Source organism: Protopterus annectens, chromosome 2.part1, assembly GCF_019279795.1.
Source record: "Protopterus annectens isolate FY-2018-M chromosome 2.part1, PAN1.0, whole genome shotgun sequence".
Taxonomy (NCBI): domain Eukaryota; kingdom Metazoa; phylum Chordata; order Ceratodontiformes; family Protopteridae; genus Protopterus; species Protopterus annectens.
This window is the reverse complement of record NC_056729.1, coordinates 912,352,048-912,373,057: the sequence shown is the minus strand read 5'-3', so window position 1 is coordinate 912,373,057 and position 21,010 is coordinate 912,352,048. Positions and strand designations below refer to the sequence as shown.

Sequence of the window (21,010 nt, the reverse complement as noted above, 5' to 3'; positions counted from 1 at the left end):
AAAAGGGATAAGATGAGAAACCTAAATATTTTTGAAATGTACTTACTGTCTTCTTTTAATGTTGAACCCAGCATCAGACTTGCAGCCTGTTTGTTTACTTACTACCTAAACTGACTTCTGTTTTCTCACACTACATTTCCTACAGAAATCACATCTGATGAAACTGTAACATACCGAGGACTCTTGACCGCTGTATTTTCTTTTGTTTTCCAAACCTGTAAATCTGTTTAAACAGCTAGACATGACTGTCCATGTTATCCACGTTTTGGAGACAGGTGAGAAGTTAGAGGAAGATTAAAAGACCCCTAACTCACATACATTTGCTCACACATTACAGAATAGGGAAGTAAAGCTGGACTGAATTGATGTTTGGCAGTGTCTGTGTGACTTTGTACTCTTCTGACAATGGGGTAGATGTGGATTAAATGTGAACAAGTTTTTGCACACACTCTTGTATTTTTTTTTTAATTGACATTACTGTGACTTTGCTTCCCTGATGTTCACATTGCACTGCAGCAGTTTGCTTGTCTAGGGAGGTAGTGGTCTGTCACCACTGTGCATCCTCTTTTTTTCAATGGTTAAACAGTGAATGAACCAGTACTTGGAAAAAATTTGACTACAGTCATTCTTGTTTGAATGGCCTGGCTAAGTAGGTAAAAAAAAGAAACGCATCTATTGATGTAACTGAGATATGCTTATAGCTGGCAGTACAATTTGATGATATCTTGCGTACAGTGATTAGCTGTTTGTTATGGGGATAAAACGAAGGGAGGTGAACTGAATCAGAGTGAATAGATCAGTGAGTCAGTGACTGCTCTTTGGAACTACTTCCATAGGCAGCAAAACTGAAACACTCATACAGAATTTCAAGTCACAGACCTGCCCCTCAAATGGACTAAGAAACTGCATGGTTGCAATCTGTGCAGTATTTTAACTATACAGTTAATGTAAAGTTGCTTAGCTTCCTGTCTTTCACAGTATTCCGCTTGTGTCACTGGTTGTCACCAGAGGTGTTGACTACCTTTATGCGAAATGACTAGTAAAAACATTTTTGTTTTGTATATTTGAAACTGGTCTCTCTAAAGTAAGCGTTTGGTGACATTTCAGAGAAAATTCCCCTAAGCAGTAAAATATTTTGTCAGTAATGGCTCAGTGCAGTGGTTCTTTAAATCTTAATTTGAAATTTTACAGTTCAGATACAGTTATTACGAGTGTTTTTCCTGAGTACATGTTCAGAGAATTCCAGCTGTTAAATAGATAGATGACTTGAGCAGATCTGTAGCGAGCTGAGCTGCCCCTTGCTGGTACCATTCTTCTGGCAGAAGCTGTTCAGATGATCATGTAGATTGCCACATGCCAGCTCCCACTTCTTTGGGAAGCAGTCCAAGGCTGCCCTGCGCAAAGGGTGTTCTGATCTATGAAACAGTATATGAAAACAAGTTAATAAAAAGTGACTGTCTGAAAGGTTGCCCGAAAAGCTGCAAATGAAACTTTTAGCTCTAATTTGAACACAGTTCATTTAAAATTGAATGTTTTGTCTCTGTAGGTTGGAGCTTGTATTGTGAACCCTGAGCATAAAATTGTCGGAATAGGATACAATGGAATGCCTAATGGTTGCAGTGATGATGTCTTACCGTGGGCAAGGACAGCAAAAAATAAACTGGATACAAAGTACCCCTATGGTAATAAAGAAAAAAGCCATTTTAGCTCCTGCTTATAACTTGATGTAGCGTTGAGGGACTTTGTAGATGATGATACTTAATTTAATTTGCATTTCAATGTTTCCTCTGTACTAGAGCTCTGTCATTAAGAAATTGTTTGCTCTTGCTGTTTTACTAAAGATGAATTCTTAATCTTTGGCTTCTGGCATCCCACGGATACTGATATGTAAATAATTAGAGTCATAGACGGAGAATTTTCATTTCATTCATAGACCAGCGGGGTAGCAGATGTTCTAAAGAATCAAAATTAGTAGAAAATGTAGAATTTTTGACAGATTATCTTGTTCATGTAACCAGTTTGCTTTTATTATATCATATCATAAATAGTATTACATCATTATAATTTATTATACTGTACTATCAAACTGTGTATTTGATAGAGTTGATATTGACTTTCCACCCCCAGTTGTTCATCTCCTTTTCCACCATTTAGCATATGCCTTCCTCCTGTTTTCCAGCCTTCTGTAATTTTCAGGAATAATTAACTGCACTCTCCTTGTCAGCACAGCAAAATATATTTCCCCTTAGTGAATTTGTTTTAATCTGATTTTACCATACCATCTTGTTACTATACCCTTTTCATGATTAGTTTTTGTTTTCACCTTTTTTGTCCCCTTTATAAACGTAAACTGTCCTGCACTGTTTTGACAGGCACTTATTGAATGTAGGTTTATAATCATTAGCTGATGATGGAAAATTATCTGTGTATGCTTTAATTTGTCAAACTGCAGTTTCAAACTAAAATGGCTTTCATTTATGTGAGAAAAAATTTTACTGATGTAAAACTAATTAATGGAAAACTGCAGCATTATCATTTTTCAATTTTTACTGACCTGTATCAAATTTTGTTCCCTTTCTCCTTTGATCCCATGAACTGGAATTGGTGCTGTCATCCTTTGGGGAGGTAGGAGATTTTGGAAATTTTTAAATGCTCCTGCACTTCCCCAGTTTATCAGAAAGCATGGAGGAAGTACATGTTACACCAAGCCTTTGATAGTGTATACCTGCACACATATACCTCCAGCCTGAGTATGTGCAATCCATGGCAGACATTGCTGCCGTATCCCTAAGTGTGACTACTGCAGTCCTAAATCTTCTTCCATGTGGAGTTAGTGTAGAAGGATTCCATCACCCCCCCCCCCAAAAAAAAAAGGCAAGACACCATTTGCTGCTCACTTTCATCCCACTCCAGCCAACCACTGCAGTGCTTAGGTTACTAATGGAATGTGCATCGACTGAGGTGTTGTCAGAACCAGAACTTCTGTGCTGTTAAGCTGGCAAGGTAGCATTTTCATTTGCTCTGGGTCAGAATTTGCCAGCTTCATTCATGTTCCCAAATCTGCAGAATATGTTCACGAATCATACATGTTTCAAATGAAAAAAAAGTAAGTAAATACCTTAAACACGAGAGAGAGAATTGTTGGTGCTCAAGTATTTCCCAAAGTACATCATTAAACTGGAAATGTTTTCACGATATAATAGAATGGAAGTAAATATGCACTGACTGGACCAGCAGAAAGGAGGAGAAGTATATTAATGGTCTAAGATATTCCATAATAAGAATGGATGTTCAGATTACGGTTTATAGATATGGTAGAATGCACATTTTGTAGAATTTTTTTTGGATGTAAAAAGAAAAAATGTACAAATAAGTGCTCATTTGTATGAATCACATATTGTTGAATTTAGTTTTCTATAGTGTAGGTAAGCAGGCCAATCATTAGCGGACTGGAGTTCTGCTGTGGCAACCCCTAACCGGGAAAAGCCGAAAGACACAAGTGTAGGTAAGCAGGAGTGTGCAGAAAATGTCCTGATTGAATGAAAAAGTGCTGGTTATGAAGATGTGCAAGAGTGTTTTATAACAGTTATTTTTAATGTGCAGGTGTTTGTGGGTTAGGGTTAGAGTAGGGGTTAGGTACGAGGGTATAGAGTCAGTGTTATGCATGTTTTTGTGTTGCCTGTGTTCTGTGCCCTTTTGTGTAATGGTACTGTTAGGGAAGGAGTTTTAGTAATGTAAAGTGTAGAATTACGGTTACGGACATGGGTAGAGTTAGGGTTAGCACACAAGTAAGATGATGGGGGGGGGGTTTGAAGGTCCTTTCTTAGATGTGCCAACCTGGGAAACTACTGTTAACGAGGGCTGTGTGAGTTTGTATTATATATTTAATCATCTCATTAGATGACATTAAGATTTTCATAATCCCTGAAACATGTACAAGAATTTGAAATTTTTTAAATAGTTTATCAGCTTTATCTTGAAACTGAAATAGTTTCACACCTTCCGTTATCTGGAAGATATTTTCAGTTTGTAGGGATGATCTTCCTGATGCTTTTCTCCACACTATTGCTTTTTTCTTTTAAATTGAGGCTTTGGAAGAGTTAAACATTCAATGATATTACTTCTGAAAAGGGATAGGGTGAGTTCCTTATGCCTAGTTTGTTTCTCACTGTAGGGTAGTAATTATTATAGACTATATATAGTCTGACAATTGAAAATGGGAGGAAGGCTGCCTTAGCAGTAATATGGAACCATTTTGCTTTTTGTAGGGTAGTGCAGTTAGTGCGGTGTTTTTTACTTTGTGTGTGTGTGTGTGTGTGTGTGTGTGTGTGTGTGTGTGTGTGTGTGTGTGTGTGGTAGGGTCAAATATTGAGAATCTACAAACATTTTTTATGTTAGTCTGAATCAGTAGATTTTTGGCCAGAACTGAATGATACAAGTAGGTCATCTTCCAACTAAGGTATAAGGATGTTCTATGCAGTGGATCTCAAATCTGGTGAAAAGTGATTATATCAGATAGCGGAATTTTAATTATGCTATGGCCCTGTGAACCATTATTTGTACATGATTGTTTGCAGGGAAGGCCAGGGTCTAACCACAGATCCCACTTTTTTTTTTTATTTTGGAGCTTATTCAAATAAGATTCCAGTAGAGTCATGCAGCTTAATGTTATAAGTAGGGTGCAGTTTGTACTGGTCCCCAAATGCACGTGGACAGTTTTGTTAGGGTGGGTTGAAAATAAATTATTGCTGTCACTGTTCCAAAGCACGTAAAAATCATGTTGCATATATTTTTCTGTTTTTTGTAAGGTAGTGGCAGATCTTGGAATAAGGATGTCATCACCATATAATGTAACAAACTGGGATTGTAAGGATGTTAGTGAGGTGTTTTTTTAAAGAGGAAGAATAGAATAGGCCCTATAACTGGTCCCTGATGAACATCTGCTATGATGGTGCCTAGACTGGAGACCTGCTTACCAGATAAAACACTAAAAGTTCTATTGGATAAATATTTTTTATCCATTTTTAAATATTGTTTACAAGGCCTAGTAAGTTAAGTTCATGAAGTTGAAAGTTATGGTGAACACTGTCCATTGTTCTTTGGAGTTCTTTATGTAACCCTGCTATAAGGTTACTTTTTTACTTTGTTCATATTGATAACATCTACTGTGTATAAATTGCAGTTAGAGTACTGCAACCTTTTTTAAAAACATGGTGTGGGTCAGATAAGTATATTTGTTAATATGCACTGGAATCTGTGAATACACTATTTTTTCCAAAGATTTTTGTTAGGGGACAATGATTTTCAATTGGTCTAAATTATGATGGAGAAGAAGGATTTGTGATTTTAGGTACGTTTAAAGTGCTCTTTGGTGTCTGTCTTAAATCGTTTAGGATGTGTAAGGGTCCTGATTTCTAGTGGGAGCCTATTCCAGGCAATAGTGGGATAATAGCTGTACATGTTATGTCCAAATTTAGACTTGAGTTTGTAGATTTGTAGTAGGTCTTGGTTAGAGCTTCGGAAAGATCTGGACAGAGAATAATGGGAGATGAGAGGGGATAGTGCTGGGCAGTAGGAAGGCTGGTATAGCATAGAATGGATGATCTGGAGCTGAGAGAGAAGAAGCTGGTGGGGTAATTCAAGCCAGTTTAGGTGTTTTAGAGAGAGACAGTGATGGGATTTGTAGGTTTGTTGGGCAGCAAATCTAGCTACCTTGTTGTAGGTAGATTCGAGCTTGGTCAGGAGTATTGAGTTAATATTTGTGAGAATTTGAGAGTTGTACAGTAGACTGAGTAGAAGGTAGGTAAGAGAGAGAGTAATCTTGGCTTCAGAGTTAAGGAATTTCTTGTTACAGTAAAGGAGCCCTAGTTTTGAATTAGTCTTTTTTGATACAATTATTAATATGCAAGTCAAATTTAAGCGGATTGTCGATGGTTACACCTAAGAGCTTAGTGCTGGATTCTACCTGAATGGGAGTGTTATTAAGGGACTGTATGGAGAAGGAGGGTTTAATATTGTTGAAACGTTTAGGTAGGAAGAGTAACAGCTTTAATTTTTTAGGGTTAAGGATGAGCTAGTTGTTGGAGAGCATGTTTCAACTAAGTTAAAAGGTGCCTGAGTAGCTGAGAAGAGCTTAGAGGGAGAGTTGGCTATGGTGATGACTGTAGAGTCATCTGCGTATTGCACTAAAGATGACTGCAGACAGGAGGTATAGAGCTGATTAGTAAAGATATTAAAAAGTAAAGGCCGTAGGATAGATCTTTGAGGTATACCCATTTTTACAGGGAGAGGAGGGGAGAGTGCAGAGTTTTAAATTACTTTTCCCTGAATTTCCTCGAAGCACGAACAACTGGCCTATGATGCTCTTTAACTGAACCGGGCAACCTCAGGATCAGTGTTAAATTCAAAAGATACAGAAACTTTCTCTTTTAAATTACTTTTCGCTGGATCCCCCCCAAGCTGGAACTACTGGCCAGCGGCACACTTTAACTGAACGGGCAACCTCGAGATTGGTGTTATTTTGAAAAGATAAAGAAACTCCCTCTTTTAAATTACTTTTACCTGGCTCCCACCCAAGTTCGAACTACTGGCCGCTCTTTAACTGAACCAGGCAACTTCGGGATTGGTGTTATTTTGAAAAGACAGAGAAACTCCATCTTTTAAATTACTTTTACCTGTATCCCACCCAAACTCAAACTATTGACCTATAGCGCTCTTTAACTGAACCAGGCAACCTTGGGATCAGTGTTATTTTCAAAAGATACAGAAACTCTGTCTTTTAGATTACTTTTCCCTGGATCGCCCCCAAGGTTGAACTACTGGCCTGCGCACACTTTAACTAAACCGGGCAACCTCGGGATCGGTGTTATTTTGAAAAGATAAAGAAACTCGCTCTTTTAAATTCCTTTTACCTGGATCCCACCCAAGCTTGAACTACTGGCCGCTCTTTAAGTGAACTGGGCAACCATGAGATCGGTGTTATTTTCAAAAGATACAGAAAGTATGTTTTATCCTCTGGACAAAATTGTTAATTGCTAGCCCTTAATTCTATTGTGGACATTAGCTGCCCCCCCCCCCCTCCATCCTGTGCTTCGTAACAGCAGTCTCCCTTTGTATACTGTTTAACTATTTGAAAGCCCTGCCTGTTTTTTCTCCACTGTTATTAAACCCTTTCTCTTTTAAATTCTGGTCTTTTTAAATCCCACATAGTCCTTGGTAAAAGTGGTTTATTTTAGTTCAATGAGAAAGGTATGCAAAACAAGCAAGTCCAAAGTACCTACTGCCTTTCTTGATTGTTTCTGTAGACTTACACATCAATGAGATCAGGGTCAGTCCTTTTCATTATACTGCTGGCTACCCACCATTTACCTGGTTTATCAGTCCTCCCCCTCCCCCAGAAGACCAATTACAGCTTAACCTAGCTTTCTTAAGCTACAGGAGCCATTTTTAAAATCCCCTTGGTGTAGCTGCTTGTGTTTCGAGTGGAGTGCCCATAGCTAAGGTTATTTTTCATATTTGTTACTTTTCATTTGGAAGATTTATTTATTTATTTATTTATTTATTTATTTATTTGACATTTGTTAACTGGAATAGTCCATCTGAGCAAAAGCCCTTTTCAGTGGAGGCCCGAGGAGAAATGCTTCACAGTACAAGCAACAAAATTGAAGATGAATACAGTGAAAAATTTACAGTAAAACAGTTAAGCAAATATAGATAAAGCTCCACAGTACAATATAGGCATTATAACACTGAAGAAGAAACATAGCAAAAAAATGTACAATAAAACATTTGAATGAATTTACCTAACACACTGGGTTATTTTCAGAGAGTATGAAGCTAGACATCTTATATTTTAAGCGAGACAGTATTTGCAGTACGTCTATGTGCTCTTGAAGCTATTTACCTAGCCTTAGCATTAGTGTGGCCGAGGCACTGTACTTATTAGAGTATTGATTTGTTAGAGCTGTGTTGCTTGTGTAGAGCATTGATATTGTTAGAATGTTATTTCTTTGCTGCTCACTTTATTATTGCATTTTTAAAAGAACTTGTCCAGATATTAGTGAGTACTTTTCCTCAGCTATTGGTTTAGAATGTGTGATATACCACTTGATAGTATAGTGTAATTTGTATCGGTATTCCTACATCTGTTTTTTTTTTTAAATCTTAGCAGTGCATGTTGCACTTCTTTACTTATAACAAGTACAGTATTGTGCTAGCTAATATGTGCTTAGTTCTGTACATGTTATCTTCTGTTTACACCTATTGATATATTTACAACTGCATTAGACTATTGAAAGCATTAGCTGCCAGAACTTTTCTTAGATGTTGCAATATCACAAACTTAGGCTTTAATTATCTGTGAATAGATTGCCTAGTTATTGTTTTTTCACTCCTCTGTTATCACTTTTGTATCTGTTGCATTTCTTTTTCTTATTAACAAATGTAGTATATTGTGTTAATATTATTTATTTGTCTATCCTGCTACCTCTTTTAATTTACTTTTCCCTGGATCCTCCCCCAAGCTTAAACTACTGGCCTGTGGCATACTTTAACTGAACCTGGCAACCTTGGGATCAGTGTTATTTTCAAAAGATACAGAAAGTATGTTTTATCCTCTCGACAAAATTAATTGCTAACCCTTGTTTAATTCTATTTTTTTTTAATTAAAGCACTTCAACACGGACATTAGCTGCCCCCTCCCCCATCCCGTGCTTCCTAACAGCAGTCTGTTTATATGCCGCTTACTATTTGAAAACCATGCCCGTTTTTCTATTACTAAACCCTTTCTCTTTTAAATTCTGATCTTTCTAAATTCCGCATACTCCTTTGTAAATGTGGTTTATTTGTATTTCAATACAAAACGTATGCAAAACAAGTAACTCCAAAGTACCTACTGCCTTTCCTGATTGTTTCTGTAGACTTGCACATCTGTGAAGTCAGGGCAAATCTGCTCCCCTCCCCATTCCCACCTACCCCATCTCATTAGCTTTATACCTATCCTGGCCACTCCACGTACTAATTAGGCAATCACAGTCCATAAGATCACCACTCAATCAGTCAACCAGCACATTCTAAAGTACACTTACCTCTTATTTCCCTACTAGTGCAACAAACAATCACATAGCTTTTACCCTTTGCCCTTCCCTACAATTCTAATAATCATTTCTAAAGCAAAATGCAAACATCTGTAAAACTTCCTCTAATTTTCATTCTTCTTAGCACACTCCTCACATTGACCAAACTCACCTACCCTCATAACATAAAACAAGACTTAAACCATATCTTCGCACTAAACCCCCCACTCTTCCCACATTGCTAACAGCAAAAGAAAAACCTTTTCTCTCAACCTCCCAAAATTCTATCTCAAAAGTTACTACCCAACCGTCATAATATATCACTCACTGCTATCTCTAAGTGGTGATATTCACCCCAACCCTGGCCCTTCCCTCCCATTACCTTCTAACATAAAACCCTCCACAACCCCAAATGCACCATGTTACACTAGAAACCTATTTTTGGCAACAATAAATATATGTAGCATTTGCAATAAGCTGACAGAATTTTCGTACCTGGCTAGATACTCTCCAGAAGTCATAGCCATCATCGAGACCTGGCTCAAGCCACATATATTAGACACAGAAATAGTCCCAACAGGTTACAGTGTACTACGAAAAGACAGGCTTCTAAAGAAAGGTGGTGGGCTAGCACAAGTCTGTCTCAGCTCATTAACTATTACATTTTTCCCAAAAAACATACCATCCTTTAACAATCTGGACACAATTATAGCAGTACTACAAATAAATGACAATAAACAGATTTGCATAGCTTCCATGTATATTCCACCAGGGCAAAATATCCCCACCTTTGAAGATTTCCTCTCCTGGACAACACACAATATATCCTCCAAAATTTAACACTAGGGGATACAAACATAAATTGGCAAAACCTAGAATTAAACTCCCCAACAAATACCATTAATCTCTACAAATACACACAACATATCACATGCTCCACCAGAGTACAAAATAAACTACCTGAAACAACCTTCGACTGGATCCTTGTATCACATCCACACAAATTCACTAACTCATGCTCCCTGCCTGATTCCCTGAGTGATCATCTATCTGCTTTCACATATAGAACCCAAACCCAGGTACCAAAAATCCCATATCTACAAAACCACCAGAAGCCTCACTAAGTTCAACCCATTAACATTTAATACAATTCTAAAAGCCCATAACTGGAGCCCTCTACATTCTTTACAACTAGATGAAGTTGTTAAGTATTTTAACAAAATAGTTCAAGCTACCCTTAACTCTGTTGCCCCTACATAAACAAAAAGAATCAAAATTAGGCATGCTTCATGGTATAAAAACAACCCCAAGAATTTTTGGAAATCTATTTTCTTTCTCCTCTATACCAGAAACATCGCCATCCCCTGACGTGACCCCTCAAAACATAGCCTACACCTTCAACTCCCACTTTATTGCTAACATCCTTAAACTAATTCTTGAACCCCTACAAACTCAAATCCATACACCACCAATAATGCAAACATCAGGCAAGCAACCATACAAACCTCTTCCAGTCATCTTGCATCCCATGAAACTACCACTAAAGCAATACCAGAAACCCATAGTTTCTCCCTAAAACCTGTTCTCACCTCTCTAATTCTAAAACTTAAAAAAAAAAATTAAGCCCTGTTCCCTATCCACTGACAGCCCCCCCCCCCCCAGAATACTTGCAAATCATTGCTGATGCAATAGCATACCCCATCAGTATTCTCACCATCCCACAAATCTGGAAAAATTCCAGTACAACTCCAGTCCGTAAAGACAGCAATACAAATGACCTTACTAACTATAGACCAATATCTGTTCTTTCTCCTGTCTCCAAAATATTATAAAAGTGTATACAGTCAGCTACTCAACCACCTCATAGACAACAACCTCCTCTCCCCAACACAACATGGTTTTCACCCATTCCATAGCACCACCACTGCCCTCCTCTCCTTCACAGACACCATGAAGAAGGCTTTACATGCAGGTCTAATAACTTCAGTATTCCTTTTGGACTTATCCAAGGCATTCAACATAGTGTCACACACCAAACTACTACAATTGTCAGAAGTAGGTTGTTCCTTACATAGCTGTCCTAGTTTGCTGCCTACTTACACAACAGACAACAGTTGGTGAAATGGCAGAGCAAACAATCTACCTGTCTACTAAATAAAATAGGAGTACCCCAAGGGTCCATCCTTGGACCCCCTGCACTTTAATATTTTCATAAACAGTTTACATCTAGTATCCCCTCAAACCACACTCGTCCAGTATGAGGACAACTCCACAATCATCTAATAGTCATATACATCCCCCCCAGGCAATAATACTCCCATTCTTGAACAATTCTAGACTGGGCAACAAACAATATGAAAAATTTGAAACCATCATCCTAGGCGACGTCAATATTGACTGGCTAGATGTATCCACTAAAAACCCCTCTACTGATACTAACCTTTACATCTATAGTCGGCTAATCTCTGATATTGCAAGACCCAATATAAAGGTAAACAAAGGCTCTTTCTTGGATTGAATCTTGGTCTCTGACCCAGAAAAAGTTATCAGCTCAGGGACTCTCTCAAATATTATGAGTAATCACTGTCCAGCATTCATAATACATAAGCCAGCCTCCATACCAAACTTCTACCAATATAGATACACCAGAGATCTATCTCATTTCTCCCCAAACACCCTCAGTGACATCCTGCAAAAAACTAACTGGAGCCCACTAAAATTTCTCCCACTCAATGAAGCTGTAGAATTCTTTAATTCTACATTTCTTAGGATCCTAAATAGTCTTGCCCCACTCCGGTTAAAAACGATCAAGTGAAAACATGCAATTTGGCTTACAAAGACCACAAAGCAAGTGATGTCCACTAGGGACAAAGCCTGGAAAGCCTGGCAAAAAAAACGAAACACTGCCTAACCGCAATCTATATAAACAACTTCGCAACCAGGCCAAACACCTAGTTATCAAAAACAAAAAAGAACACTTCCAGGCTATCCAAGACCAACATAAACTAAACCCCAAGAAATTATGGGGAGCAATCAACTCCCTACTCCACCCTGGAACTAACAACAATCCATGTCCAAACCCAGAAAAAACACCGTCTGATATAGCCTCCCTCTTTAACACTTACTTCATCGACACCATAAAAAAAGTCCCACCACCTTCCCCCTATTATGGCTGACTCACCAGGTACTCCACCTTTGCACTACCCAACAAATCCTTTACCTTCTTTCACACTAACACTCATTCCCACCTCCACTGTCAAAAAACTTCTTCACAGACTCAAACCCTGTACAAGCGCCCCTGATAACTTACCCGCAGAATACTTACAACTCTCAGCCTCCTCCATTGCATATCCTATCAGCATCCTCCTAAACAGATCCATTCAGGAATCCTGCATACCTAATATCTAGAAAAAAAGCATTTATTCTACCACTTAACAAAGGCGACGATAACTCTGATATCTCAAATTTCTGTCTCATTTCCATTCACTCCCAATCTCCAAAATTCTACAGAAATGTATTCACACACAGCTCCTCAGTCACTTGATACAACACCAAATTCTCTCTCCCACTCAACATGGCTTTAGGCCAGGACATGGTACTAACACTCTGTCAAAGGCATTCAACGCTATATCACACTCCCTCCTGCTTAATAAACTCGCTAATCTCAAGCTATCCCCCATACTGTACAACAGGCAGCAATCTGCTAAATGGCTACATTCTTCCTCCCCTTTCATAATTAGAAATACAGGTGTCCCCTAAGGCTCAATACTGAGACCCCTCTTATTCAGCATATTTGTCAATAACTTTCATTCCTTTCTCACCCGTAGTACTGTCATCCAATATGCAGGTTGACTCATCTATCATCTGCTCTGCTAAATCTGCCTCCACTATACAGCATCTCACCCAAAAAGCATTTAATTCCACTGAAACCTGGATGTACCAGAACCATCTCGCTGTCAACCCTAATAAAACAAAACATGTTAAGTTGTCTATCTTGCCTTCATTCTTGCTGGATGGGTTCGGAGCCGATCCTCGGCTCCGACTCGGCCACTCTAAAAGCTCGAGAGTTGGTTCCACCGGCTCGAGGCTCCCCTTATATCCCACAATGCTAGGCGGTAATACCTTAGATCTCGTTTGCCGCTACAGCGATCGAGGTGTGTTGTTTCAACCGGCTTCAGGTTAGTCTATTTAGAACAGTCTAAAAGTTAATTTAAACCCCTTTAATTTAGTTTTTACTCATAATTCCCTTAGTTACATGGATTTTTATCCTTTCCTTCCTGTTTATCCACCCTTTTTACCTCAAGAACTTATAAGTTCTTTCCTTAGGCCTTCGGGCCCTTTCATCCCCTTTTAATAGTGGAGTGTATGTGTTTTTTTGTAGGGATTTAAAAAAAAAAAAAAAAAAAAAAATTTATTAGTTTAATTTTAGTTTAAACCTTAGTGAATAGTGTAATCGGTGTGTTTGTGTGGTGATTACACATTTTTTCTTGAAAATGTCTAAGGATTCAAAGGTCTCAGGCTTTAAGAAGTGTGACTCGTGCTGTCAGAAAATGTCTCTGACAGACGGTCACACTTCCTGTGTGTACTGCCTGGGACCTTTACACCTGCAGGACTCTTGTGCTGTATGCCATGGCTTCAGCCCTAGAGTCCTGCAGGAAAGAAAAAATAAGCTTATATTACGAGGCTTATTGAAACCTGAGGGTCCCCGACTCTTTCTTCGGGCAAACCCTCCAGGCCTTCTAGGTCGTCGGCTCCAGCTTCTGAGTCGACACCTAAGGCTTCAAAGTCTGCTACAACATCGGCTCCGGCTGGAGCCGATGAGACTCTAACTCTTATTTCTTCGGTTCCCTCGGCTCCAGCCGGAGCCGAGGTATTGGAAATCACTGAGTCGGCTCCGATAAGATTATCGGAACCGACAACTAGGAAAAGGTCTAGGTCACCGTCTCTTGGCTCCGTTCATTCGGCTCCAGCATCTCCCTTGCTGTCTGAACGAAGCCATAGATCTCACTCCTCTAGGTCGTCGAGACTTTTGGACCATGACCTTCAGAGGGTAGTGAGTCGACTTCTTAAGTCCAAGGCACTGGCCCAAATGCTTCAGAGCCCGACTCAGCAGTCGATGCTTAATCCTATTTCTCAAAATGTTCCTCCTCCGACTCCTTTGAGTTCGGAGCCGGGGCGTTTCGGACCCGAGACTGTGGCAGTGTCGGAGCCGATACAATTGTCTTCAGCGCCGTCGTCTGCTCCGATTTCTTCATTGGAAGAATCTCGGCGCCGGACTTCCCTCGTCGTCTCCGAGGGGGTGAGTGGCATCGGACCCTTGTCCGACCCCGCTCTCCCTCTCGGTGCTTCGGCGCTGGTGAGTTCGGCTCCGACATCGGCCTCGGAGCCATCACTGTCTGTGCCGAGGGAGGTTTTCAGCTTTTCGGAGCGGAGACCTCTGGCTCTGCCTGACAGGGGTGCTTTCGAGGTCATGCGGAGTGTGTTGGAACCTGGTTCAACTCCACAGTCAGCTCCGTCCGCCCCTCCCTCCTCGGTGCCTCAGGTAATTTCTACTCACTCCCTCATCCCAGACCGCAGAGAGCCAGCTCCTCAAGAATCCCCTGTGGGGATCTCATCCTCTTCCGAGGCCTCTCCTGAATTGGCAGGAGAGCCCCCTAGGAAGAGAAAGTGCAAGAGAAAGCACATAGACTCACCTGAGTCTGTCACCTCTGACACGGATTTAGAGGATTCTGAAGGTTCCTCCCGTTCCCCCTCTGAAGATGTCTCCTTTGCAGACATCCTGGAGATCTTAAAACAGAGGGGGAATTGGCCAGCCCTCAACCCTTCGGAGGATGAATCTGTGTATCTTGAGGCGTTCGGCTCTCGCCCTTCCACCTCCTGGGTGCCCCCCCCCCCTTTGACCCCCTTATGCAGGTGGTAGCAAAAAAGGCTTGGACGGCTCCTGACTCTGTGGACCCCACCCCCAGGAGACCTTCAAAGTTTATTACAGCACCAGCAGACAAACAATTTTTGACTAAAGGAGTTTCTGTGGATGCTATGGTGGTAGCTGCTGCCACCAAGAAGGAACTAGCTGATCCTTCAGTGCCTGTCCATCCCCCTAACAAGGAATCTAGGTCTATGGACAGGTACGGGAAGTGGATGTTTTCGTCAGCGACCTTTTCAATGCGTTCGTTGAACTACCTCTGTCATTTCACTCGTCTTCAAAGAGACTTGATCAAGGAAGCGAGTGAGATGTTAAAGGATCCAACAGCTGCGGGTTTTCAGGATAAGATGAACGCTCAGTTGGCAACCCTCAATTCGATAGCTAACTCCTCCATGCGCCTTCTTTCATATGCGGCTGATGGAGTGAGCAGAGCCGCAGGTACAGGTGTGGCCTTACGCCGGCATGCCTGGATGCGGCTATGCAATTTTGCGGACCCTTTTAAGACGTCTTTCACTAATTCCCCGTTTGGTGGATCGTCCCTTTTTGGTCCTCAAGTGAAAGAAACCCTGACAAGGTGCGAGACGGATGGCAAAACTCTTTCTGCCGTCGGAGTCCGTTTTTCTACTCCTTCTAGGCCTTACCCCAAGGGCCAGAAAAGTGGAAAGATGTGGTTCCGAAAGCAATCTCAAGGGGCTTTGCCTGACGCACAGAGTCGGTTCCCCTCTAGAGGCAGAGGGGGGAACAATAATGGTAGATGCCGCCCTAGAGGCAGGGGGGGTCCGCAGAACCAGGGCAATCGAGAAACCTTTTCTGATAAGCCCTTTCAACATCCCTGAGGTGTTGCCCGACTGTCCACCTTCGGAGGCAGTCGGGGGAAGACTATCACTGTACCCAGAAGCCTGGCGTTCTCTAACTCAAGACAAGTGGGTACAGTCCATAATTTCCGAAGGCTATTCCATTCCTTCGCATTCCAAATCAATCAAAAAAGTCCCTTCCAGATGTTCCACCCACTCAAAGGGAGCAAGCAGCGTTAGAAATATCAAAGTTGCTTGCAAAAAGAGCCATTCAGCCAGTTCCAGCAGACCAGCTAGGATCCGGAATCTACTCCAAATTCTTTTTGGTTCCAAAGAAAACAGGGGACTGGAGGCCCATTTTGGATCTCAGCATCTTGAACAAGTCTGTCAAGAAAACAAGATTTCGGATGGTCACGTTGCAATCCATCCTACCCCTATTGGGGAAGGAAAACTGGATGTGCTCTATAGACCTCCAGGATGCGTACTATCATATAAAAATGAACAGATGCTCCAGGAGATTTCTCCGCTTCAGGCTGGGAACCAGTCACTTTCAATTCAGAGCCCTGCCCTTTGGACTCACCATAGCCCCCCGGGTGTTTACCAAATGCATGGCAGTGGTCGCCTCTCACCTGAGACGTCAAGGATTCCAGGTGTTTCCATACTTAGACGACTGGCTCCTTACAGCTTCCACCAAGCATCTTCTACTACTTGTTGGGAGGGTGGTCTAATGGTTAAGGTGTTTGCCTTACTACACCTTTCGCATATTACGAAAGCTAGGTATATCAATAAATTGCGAAAAGTCTGTTTTGTCGCCTTGTCATGCTATTACCTTCATAGGCGCAAATCTCGACACAGTCAGCATGTCAGCGAGACTCACAGACCAAAGGATAGCAGACATACACAAACTAGTCTCTCTTCTTTTCCACAGCAACAAAATCAAGGTCAAATTGGTCTTGAAAGTACTGGGGATAATGGCAGCTGCTATCCCTCTACTTCTATTAGCCAGATTTCACATGAGAATCTTACAATGGATGCTCTTCACACAATGGTCATACCAACAACTTCCGATGTCCCACACCATTGTGATAACGCAAGCATGCAGGAATCATCTTCTTTGGTGGATTTCATCCCCTCAGCTCTTCTTAGGAAGACCCTTTGTCTCTCCCCCTCCAGTTGCTACTCTGACAACGGACGCCTCCCTGATCGGGTGGGGGGGGGCATTATCAGGGCAGGACAGTCCAGGGCATATGGCAACCTTACGAACGCCACTTGCATATAAATGTTCTAGAGATGAGAGCAGTGCTTTTAGCGTTGCAGGCCCTTCAAGACTCTCTTCCGATGGGAACGATAGCAATTCAGACGGACAACATGTCTGTAGTGTGGTACATCAACAAACAAGGCGGAACCAGATCCTACCCCCTATGTCGAGAGGCACTCAGACTGTGGCAATGGGCGATTTCTTCTCAGCAGTTTCTGATAGCAACGCACATCCCCGGGAAGTCCAATGTCATTACTGACAAATTGAGCAGAGCTATTCTCATGCCTCACGAGTGGTCTCTGAAAAATTCTGTGTTGGAAAAAGTTTTTCTGAAGTGGGGCCAGCCTTGCTGTGACCTTTTTGCTACTCCCCAAAACAGCAAGTGCAAAAATTATTTCACCCTCTTTCCCCTACCAGGCCATCCCAGCAGAGACGCTCTAGTCCAAGATTGGCCCCGGGGACTTCTGTATGCCTTTCCTCCCTTCCCACTAATTTCTCAAGTGATACAGAAAGCCATCGCTCAGAAAGCTTCATTGATCCTCATTGCCCCTTACTGGCCTCGACAGGTTTGGTTCCCTTTTCTACACCGATTTCTGTTGGAGCAACCCTGGCATCTGGACCCAGTTCCAGATCTTTTGACCCATCAGTCGGGTCAGTTACATCGCTCCCTCCCCTCTCTGAACCTCACTGCTTGGTTCCTCCAATTCCAACCCTAGCCAGGCTTCCTCTAATATCTCGCTCAGTTCGAGATATTTTAATAGCTTCCCATAAATCCTCCACTCGGAAGATTTATCTCAGTAAGTGGAAACGTTTCTCCTATTGGGCACAAGGAAGGGACATAGATCCTTTCACTGCTTCCATTCAATCGGTCCTTGATTTCTTAGCCGAACTATTCCACGCAGGTTCGTCTCCTTCTACTCAAGGTTCAATTGGCAGCTATATCTAACTTTCATGTTGGAATCTTAGACTCTGCCATCATGTCTCACAAACTTTGCAAAGCCTTTTTGAAGGGAGTTTTTCTTCTCAAGCCTCCTATTAGAAATCCTCCTCCTTCTTGGGACCTTAACTTAGTTCTCACATCCTTGATTCTTCCCCCCTTTGAACCTGCAGCTTCGTGCTCAATGAAATTGCTATCCTGGAAAACACTCTTTTTGGTAGCCATTACTTCAGCTAGAAGAGTCTCTGAACCTCATGCACTCTGTAGTCGATCCCCCTTACCTTTTGTTTCATAAGGATAGGGTATCCTTACGGACCAACCCATCCTTCTTACCCAAAGTAGCCTCTACGGCAAACCTAAATCAAAACATTGACCTTCCTGTATTTTTTCCTAACTATTCCAACAGGTCTGAACAAAAATTACATTGGCTAGATGTTCATCGACAATTAAGGTATTACTTAGACAGGACCAAACAGATCAGAAAGTCTGACCAACTGTTTGTTTCTTATGCAGAAGGCAGAATGGGCCTTTCAGTTTCGAAAGTATCACTCTCCAGATGGCTTACATCCTTGATTTCTTTTGTGTATGAGATTAGGCATCGAAAGTTACCAAACAAACCTAAGGCTCATTCAACTAGAGCTTTGGCTACTTCTATAGCTTTCCAAGACAGGCTGCCTATTGATACGATTTGTGCGGCAGCTACATGGGCTACTCCTCACACTTTCATTTCTCATTATAAGTTGGACTTAGCTTCTAGACACAGAGCTAACTTTGGTTCCACTGTACTCAAGAGTCTGTTCCGATAGGCCACCGGGACAAGGTGCTAGGGACGCGGTCCCATCCAGCAAGAATGAAGGCGAGATAGACAACTTAACATATAGAAGTTATGTACCTACCATAACGTTCCATGTTAGTTGTCTTCTTCTCGTCTTCTTTCTTTCCCACCCTCCTTCCCCCTAGCCTGGACAGACCTAGAGGAGTTTGATTGTGACCTTTTTTTCCTACCACCTCTATTTGTATATATGTATATACTGTATTATGTATATATTCCCTCATCAGGTTGTAGGTCACCTTCTTTCTGTCATTTTATAGAGGTGGGTCTCCCCTTTCCAGTATGTCTGGATTTTTTCCTGGCTGAGCCTAGCTTACAAACAAGATCTGAGGTATTACCGCCTAGCATTGTGGGATATAAGGGGAGCCTCGAGCCGGTGGAACCAACTCTCGAGCTTTTAGAGTGGCCGAGTCGGAGCCGAGGATCGGCTCCGAACCCATCCAGCAAGAAAGAAGGTGAGAAGAAGACAACTAACATGGAACGTTATGGTAGGTACATAACTTCTATTTTTAATATTTATCCACATAATATCCAGCTCTGTTAACATGTCATTATTCGCCATTTGCTCCCAAAATAACACCATTGTTGAAGTCATCTGCAGCACCAAATTATTTAATGTTATGTTGTCCATCTCCAAATATCCAATAAACAATAGTATTCAAACTAGACAATCCAAACACATTCGTAACTTAATCAAATACTTTACAACCATACTTCTATCCGGTGACATACACCCTAACCCAGGCCCAATCACCACTACCTCTGTATCAAAATCCATTCTACTAGCCTCTCTAAATGCCCAAAGTATAGCAAATAAAATCCCTAATCTTCACGCATGGCTTTTCCATAACAAACTTGACATCTTAGCTATATCTGAAACCTGGCTTAAACCTCATATAAAAGACACTGAAATTCTTCCACCAAACTACTCCATAATCAGAAAAGACAGAACTCACAAAAAAGGAGGCGGGGTAGCTTTACTATATTCTTCCATCCTATCCATTACCCCCTATAACAAACCCATTCCAAATTTCTCCAATGCTGAACTACTGTTAGCTATATTTCAGCTAAATAAACTTAAACACATCTGCATAGTTTCACTTTACACTCCCCCGGCAACAATGTCTCAGTATTAGAAGATATCCTATCCTGGCTTTCTATCAGTATAACCTACGAAACTATTATCATGGGTGACACAAATATTAATTGGTCTTCCATTCAATCCTCCACACACCCTATACATATTAACCTTTTTAAATACTCTCAGCTCATCAACCTACCTACAAGACCCTCTAAAGATCTCTCCACTGGCAGTACCCTAGACTGAATCTTAGTCTCTCACCCCCACTATTATACCAACAGTGGAACTTTTCCCAACTCCCTCAGTGACCATCTTCACCAAACGTCTTCCATGTACACTACAGGCAACACATAACTATATTAGCAGTCGCAACCTAAAAAAACTTTAACCCAGTAACCTTCTCAGACTCCCTAAAAATCAATAAATTGGGGCCCACTAAAAACTCTACCACTGGACAATGCTGTAGCTTACTTCAATACTAATTTCCTAAATCTCCTGGATAGCTTCGCACCCATAAAAACCAAAAGAATACGGAACAATACTGCCCCCTGGTTAACAAAAAACACACCAACTGCCATGTGTCTGAGAGACAAAACCTGGGCACGCTCCCAAAGAAACAAAACCCCCTCTAACCTTAACGAATTCAAAACTCTTCATAACAAAGTTAAAAAGCTTATTACTATAGATCAAAAAAACTACTTCTCCACACTTCAAAACAACCATAAAACAAATCCTCAAAAATTCTGGAAAGGCATCAACAAACTCCTAAAACCTGGCACTACAGTAAACCCAAGTCCAGACCCAAATGCTCCAGATATCAATCTCACCACCCAATTCAACTCTTTCTTCTTAGACTCTATCTCTAAACCAACCACTTCCTTCTCCAATATCAACCCACCCTCTATGCCCACACCCCTCCTCCTACCTCCCCATCTCCTACCTCTCATCTCCCATCTTTCTCCCTAAAACCCATCCCTACCTCTACCATAAAAAAACTATTGCAAAAGCTTAAACCATGTACTAATGCACCTGATAATATACCCTCATCCTTCCTTAACATAGCTGCCGAATCCATCTCCTTTCCCATTAGCATCCTAATAAACCGATCTAT

General features: G+C 41.2%; 1 protein-coding gene across 4 annotated transcripts in view; it reads left to right on the top strand.

Annotated features, from left to right (window-relative positions):
- The window catches only part of DCTD (dCMP deaminase), a 1,602,421-nt gene that overhangs the window by 459,010 nt on the left and 1,122,401 nt on the right, over nucleotides 1–21,010 (top strand). For all 4 annotated transcript variants that reach the window (XM_044062542.1, XM_044062543.1, XM_044062540.1 and 1 more), the window contains exon 3: nucleotides 1,547–1,682. In XM_044062542.1, the coding sequence (XP_043918477.1) occupies nucleotides 1,547–1,682 (136 nt within the window). The remainder of the gene's footprint in view (nucleotides 1–1,546; nucleotides 1,683–21,010) is intronic.